This window comes from Etheostoma cragini, chromosome 11 (genome assembly GCF_013103735.1).
Source record: "Etheostoma cragini isolate CJK2018 chromosome 11, CSU_Ecrag_1.0, whole genome shotgun sequence".
Taxonomy (NCBI): Eukaryota; Metazoa; Chordata; class Actinopteri; order Perciformes; family Percidae; genus Etheostoma; species Etheostoma cragini.
The window spans coordinates 25,041,325-25,048,193 of record NC_048417.1 but is presented as its reverse complement, the minus strand read 5'-3'; the positions used below and the strand labels follow the sequence as shown (position 1 = coordinate 25,048,193).

The 6,869-nt window shown below is 42.3% G+C and overlaps 1 protein-coding gene across 1 annotated transcript in view; it reads right to left on the bottom strand.

Annotated features, from left to right (window-relative positions):
• LOC117953260 (serine/threonine-protein kinase Nek5) overlaps positions 1-6,869 on the bottom strand; it is a 38,257-nt gene that overhangs the window by 10,978 nt on the left and 20,410 nt on the right. The window contains exons 12-14 of the mRNA XM_034886098.1: positions 5,590-5,702; positions 3,204-3,256; positions 1,886-2,047 (exon numbers count right to left, since the gene is read on the bottom strand). Of these exons, the coding sequence (XP_034741989.1) occupies positions 1,886-2,047; positions 3,204-3,256; positions 5,590-5,702 (328 nt within the window). The remainder of the gene's footprint in view (positions 1-1,885; positions 2,048-3,203; positions 3,257-5,589; positions 5,703-6,869) is intronic.

The window sequence follows — 6,869 nt, the reverse complement described above, 5'->3', positions numbered from 1 at the left end:
AATTGTGTTTAGAGTACACACAAAGTAAAGTTCACATGACATTACTTAGTTGTTTGAAATAATAATTCTGAGTAGTCTATACTAAGTCAGGAGTACATCTAAAGGTAATTGTCAAGTACAGCACACAAAATATCTTTAGTTACTTAAACTCAAGAGTAAGTGTACTATACTAAACAGGGATTTGTAAATACAATATGCAATACCTATTCCACTGTACTTAGTTTTTTATGTGCAATCGGTTAGCATGCTTTTTTTTAAGTAAGGTTAACTAATCGGATTTTACAGTGTACCTCAAGTGAAGGAGTTTAAGTACCTTAGGGTCTTGTTCGTGAGTAAGGGGACCATGGAGCGTGAGATTGGTCGGAGAATAGGAGCAGCCGGTGCAGTATTACATTCCGTTTATCGCACCGTTGTGACGAAAAGAGAGCTGAGCCAGAAGGCAAAGCTTTCGATCTACCGGGCAATTTTCGTTCCTACCCTCACCTATGGTCATGAAGGCTGGGTCATGACCCTAGGGAGGTGTTCCAGGCACGTCCAGCTGGGAGGAGGTCTCGGGGAAAACCCAGGACTAGGTGGAGAGATTATGTCTCCAACCTGGCCTGGGAACGCCTCGGGATCCCCCAGTCGGAGCTGGTTGATGTGGCTCGGGAAAGGGAAGTTTGGGGTCCCCTACTGGAGCTGCTGCCCCCGCGACCCAATACTGGATAAGCGGATGAAGATGGATGGATGGAACTTATCTGATGTAAGCTTGCTAAATGTATATTTTGTAAATTTTCAACTACAGTGCTAGTTACCCAGTATGCATGTCTTTATGGTGGGAGGAAAGCACCCCGAGAAAACCCACACACTAGAAAGTCCCGGAACGACCTGGATTTGAACCCAGAGTGCCAACTGTGTTAGTGCTCCTTTTTTAGGCTACAATATTTTTTGCCACATACAGCATACATCTACTCACTATCTGAGTGAGAAGATGCTAGCTGCATGTCCCCTGAGCACAGTAAAAAACATCTCCTCACTATCTTCAAGATAAAACACAGATCATCTGCAAACTACGGTGGCCCTGAAAGGCCACAACACGCAACAATAAGAAAACACACAAATAGCTGTGTTGTCTTTTCTTTCTGTGTTGCCAGGGCCAACATAGAAAACTTCTAAAAAAATAGACTGATAAACAGCCAGGGCTGATAATCACTAATGTTATGCGCTGACATTGTAGCGGAAGTGACAACAGTATATTTCTTTGCTTCACCTGTTCACCTGGCTTTTGGGTGTTGACACAGAGGTGTTTTTTCATCTCTCAGATGTGTCTGTTCCTACTCATGATACCCTCATTATCAAGGGCTATCATGTAACTTTACCCTGTGATTCATTGTGATTTGGTCTTCAGACAGGTTATTAAAATTGAAGATACAAATCTCTTTTCCTGTAAAAAGATGGTTTAGTTCAGTGCAGCTTTTAAGAGATGGGTATGGCTGCAGCCTGGAGCATCCCATGTCATCCGTCCCATCTCATGCGGTCTCGTCTCAAGCCGAGATGTGTCCAACGGTAAATTCAGAGTTTCAATACACACAATAACATTCAGAAAGGAGCAAACTAAATGTTTGGCAAAGTTGTTACTTTAACAGTTTTTAACGTTTTTCAATTGATTTGCAACAAATGTGGTCACAAATTTACCCGTGACCCCCTCTGGAAAATTATTTGCGATTTTGTATATTTTACCCTCTGAATTTACCGTTTGACACACCTCGGCATGAGACGGGACGGATGACATGGGAGGCTCCAGGCTGCAGCCATACACTCTTGGCTTTTAAAAGCAAAACATATCCTGCAAATAGTATCAAAAACATGACTAGGATATCTATCCTGGGTGTGTACGGTAACTCACAGCTGGTACGGTTCCACAGCGGGTTCTTCACATTGCTCCCTCTCTCTCTCCTGAAGAGGAGGAGGAGGAGGAGGGAGGACGTCTTCTGTGTTCCTTCTCTGAAAGGCGTCCAGCTGGGCGTAGAGGTGCAGATATTGGCCAACGGGCTGCTGTCCATTAAACCTGCACCAGTGATAGTTTTAGCTCATAGTAGTTAGTTTAGATTGGTTGTAGGACTATCTGTTGCTCTGATTGGTTGTTAGTCTATCCGTGGCTCTGATTGGTTGTAGGTCTATCCGTGGCTCTGATTGATTTTAGGTCTATCCGTGGCTCTGATTGGTTGTAGGTCTATCTGTTGCTCTGATTGGTTCTAGGTCTATCCGTTAGTCTGCTTAGTAAGGTTAGGCTTTCAGGGTGTTATGTGTTTTGTTTTTGCTTCAAGAGAGTTTACTAGAAGCAAGCAACGGGTGTGACTAGTGTTGCTGGACCCCTGATTTTTGTAATTTAATTTAATTTGAAATGGCCGTTGCTCTGATTGGTTGTAGGTCTATCTAATTGAGTGCAGAGGCAACAGGCTCATTCGAGATGAACTGCGCCTCGCCTGTAAAGTGTACGAGAGCAGGCGGCAGCAGCTGGGGGTGGTGACAAATAGCTGCAGTAAAGTCGGACAGTTTCCAGCCGAGGAATTGACAAAAAGACTTTGCTGCGATTCCGATTTAAGAAAATATAATCAGACCCACATATCAGTTGGTACACAGTCTCTAGTAACTCTCAAAATGTTCTACATGCAATTTGTTGCTGATTCTAGAAGTCAGAGACTACATCTCTCTGACTTCTAAATCAGCAACAGACTGCCACACAACGTGTGTTCTGTACAGAATAAGTCTAAATCAGACAAATAGCAGTTAAAATCCCTCAGATTAAAAAAAAATAAAAAGTTTATTTCAAACATCCTCATGTTGACTCGATTGTGAACCAATCAGCTGTTAAATCAGGTGAGAGGCCCGTGTTTCCCAGCATGCTCTGGGTTTGCCTGGGTCTTGCAGTTGGTAAAAAGCAGCTGTGCTGCCTGCGTCTCAGAACTGCGGCCGCCTTGCTCTCGTGAGATTATCGTTGCCTACGTTTGCATTACATCAGAGCAAGTCGGGATCAAGTCGGACACAAATGTAAACTGCACGCAACGGGTGCCGATTGCCGGTGATTGATTCTGCGCAGACCTGGCTCATCTCCAACGAGCCTATTTTCTTTCCTGGCTGGGTTGAAACATGCCCCATAATCACAGCCCAGTGGAGCAGACCACTTCAAGCTAATAAAGGTTAATACAGTCGGTGTAACTCACCTTTCTTTCTTCTGCGCTGCAGCTTCTCTCTCTGCGGATCGTTGATGAAGAGGCTGGGATCAGAAATACATTTAGTGTTAGAAAAAAACAACGCAAATACATAAAATATTTCAGGGTTTTCTCGTCGTTATAAGGTTTAGCGGGAGCACCAGAGCCAAATGAATGAAACTAAAAATACTTTTTTCAGATCTGATGATTGTAGTTCTTTACTTTAAGTTTAGTCTTTAAGCGTGTTGAGTTTTATTTATGTATAATCTGCTCTAGCTTTTCTAACACTTAAGACACAGATATGGTGATAACGTTCCAAAATGAAGTGAAAAAGAGACAAAACTACCATAAAGAGACACACCACAGCTACAAAGCTCTACCAATTCAAAAGTCAATTAATTTTTTTGTAATGGCGTGTATACTATCACATGGGAAAATAGCTTGTGTACATAATGTGAATAATCTTTTAAAATTGAGAATCGTTTATGAATCGATTATTGATTTTGAATTGAATCGTGACATTTTCTGAATCGTGCACACCTATAAAATACACATTTAAAATACAAAAAAAGATAGTATATAATGTATGTATACACATATATATCTATAAAAAAAAAAAAAATCCCCCTCTCACCCCTTGTGGGGTGGTATGTGTCATCCTCAAGCTCGGGTCCTCTACCAGAGGCCTGGGAGTTTGAGGGTTCTGCGCAGTCTTAGCTGTTCCTAGGACTGCACTCTTCTGGACAGAGACCTCTGATGTTTCACCTGGAATCTGCTGAAGGCACTCTCCCAGTTTGGGGGTCACTGCCCCCAGTGCTCCAATTACCACTGGCACCACTGGTTCTCTTACTTTCCACATCTTTTCTAGCTCCTCTTTCAGCCCTTGGTATTTCTCAAGCTTCTTGTGTTCCTTCTTCTTGATGTTCTTGTCGCTTGGGATCACCACATCTATCACTACTGCCTTCTTCTGCTGTTTGTCCATCAACACGATGTCTGGTTGGTTAGCCATCACCAGTTTGTCAGTCTGGATCTTTATGTCCCACAGGATCTTAGCTCGGTCATTCTCCACTAACTTCCATTTTGCCCTTGGGACTTCCAGCCCATACTCCTGTTCCTGTACACTATGACAGTTACCTGGTTATGACGTTCCATGTACGCTCTTCCTGCCTGCATCTTACACCCTGCTCTTATGTGCCGTCCTTGGGTTAACCATTCTGGTTGGATCCCATCAATCAGCATTTGTACTGCCAGGCGCTCATGGAGTGCAGTTAGTTTCTTCAGCCAGTAGGTGTGGATCATGTCAGGGCCTTGTGCTGTCCAGCTCTTCATACCTGCTACTCTTTCTTGGATGTCTGCCGTTGTAATGGTTACTGGTTCTTGTTCCGGGAGAATGCTGTGATCTGTTCTTAGATCCACTAGCCACTGAGCATTTGTGTTGTGGGATGCGAATTTCTCCCATATGTTCTTCCAGTACTGTTCAGTCTCAGTCCTGGGTGGATCTGCTCCTATGTTATTACCCTGCCACTGAGAGTACACTTTGGATGGTCCGGTGGAGAACATACGTTTTTTTCTCCTGGCTTCTGCTTCTCCCTTGTATCTCTTGAGGCGGGTGGCCAGAGCGGTGAGTCTTTGTTTGGCAGTCTCTAGAGCCTCAGGTATTGACAGCTTGTTGTATTTCTTAGGTAACCCCTTCCTTACACCTTTCTGTAGTTCTGAGAGCTGGCTAACTTCTCTTCGTGTTGCCTTGATCTTGGCCTCTAACCTTCTCCTCCATGGGGGGTAATGCTCTTTGTGGTTTGTGGTGTTCATCTTATAGCCAAGCATCTCTAGGATCAATGTTGCTGTGGCGTACATCAGCACATTGGTCTTGGTTATGGCTTTTTAGTAGGGATAGTATGCAGTGCTGCATTCACATCTTCTAGCAGACTTTTAGAGGGTACTTTGTCACTTAGCCTTGGCAGTCTTGGTTGTTGTACTGGGGGGTCCAGCTTGGCTACGATCTTCAATCGTAATCAATCTCTAGTTGTGATAGGAGCTGCCGTTTGCGGATGTTAGAACACTGAGTCAGCAGCTGTTTCTTTGTCAGTGTTGATGTTGGGTTTCCAAGCATCAATCCATCCCATAGTCTCTGCATATAGCCCTTCTCACTGGGGTTGCTTGTATAGTAGCATTGCATCAGATCCATGTTTTCTGCTGTAGTCCATGTATGTCTTGTTCCAGTAGCCCATTTCTCATCAGGTTGCCCTGGTTCCCTAGCAACTGACGCAGACCTTGCTAAACCGGACGACGTCCGAGCCGGTATTGCTTTTGTATTTGTGGTTTCACACATGGTTGAGGACATGCTATGTTCATGGTATCAGTGCTGTTAGCCAATTATTATTATTATTATTGTTATTACTTTGTAGTGGGCCGGGGTGTAGACCCTGAGTGGGACTCTCCAGTCGGATTTTGCAGGCAGTCTCTTGACGGGGGCCCCGGGTCTCTCTGCAGCCCTGGACTTCTGTCTCTTCTCTGAACAACAGGAGAGTCTCATGTTAGAATAACAACAAGATATTGGTGTAGCTGACGCTGGATAGTGTTTGTATTGTTGCCATGACAACACCGCAAGTTAATATAAACGGTCTGTACGATTGCTAGGTGGTTTCAGTTCTACGTATTATTATGGAATAGAATAGAAAGCCTTTATTGTCATTATACACAACAAGATTGAAGCAACCCCTATAAAGTGTCATACAAAATATAAAAATATAAAATGTAAGTAGTGCAGAAGAAGAAGAAGAAAAAAAGAGGGGGGAACGCAATGCTGAGTTCCTGAAAACAACTGTATACATAAATAAAATAGTAAAATAGATAAAGGGCTTGTATACACATTATGCAAAAAGATAGTTTTGTATATCAAAAGTCCTGAGTATTAAATATTGCAGAGTAATGAGATTAAGTGATTAAATATTACATTTTGCACTGTGATGAGATTCAATTGATAAGTATTAACAATAAATAAAAATTGTACTGTAATCATAAAACATTGTTCACTGAATTTTGGGTTCTATAAGTTAAAGTCAGTTGTATTTTGTCCTTTGGTACATTCAGTACAAACGAGTTTTATTTTGGTAAGCTACAAGATCCAGGACCGGAAGTTTGTGAATAGCAAACTGTTAAGCTCCTCTTTTGGTTTTATTCTGCTGCTGGTCTTCCAGGCAAGCACGTTTTCACGGTGTTCCATCATACTTCTATAAGGAATAAAGGTAAAAATGGACATGAGTATGAAGTGTGGAGTCCTTTATGACCAGGGTAGTTACAGTTGGTGCCACTTTGAATGCAGTCTCCTGTGATGGGTGTATGTTTTCTCAAGGGCTGTGCTTAACCGTTGTGTTGTCTTCCCGTCAAAATTAAAAATCAGCACTTTCATTGATGCTTTTTATCAATGTTTTTAACTTTTTCTTACGTTTTTGTCCCTTTATTCAACACTTCGTAACTTACTTAACTTATTAACTTTAGTTTTACAGTTGTTGTTGGAATTTATGGTCAACAAACCTCATTTACAGTGGTGTGAAAAAGTGTTTGCCCCCTTCCTCATTTCCTGTTCCTTTGCATGTTTGTCACAAGTGTTTCAGAACATCAAACCAATTTAAACAATAGTCAAGGACAACACAAGTAAACACAAAATGCAATTTGTAA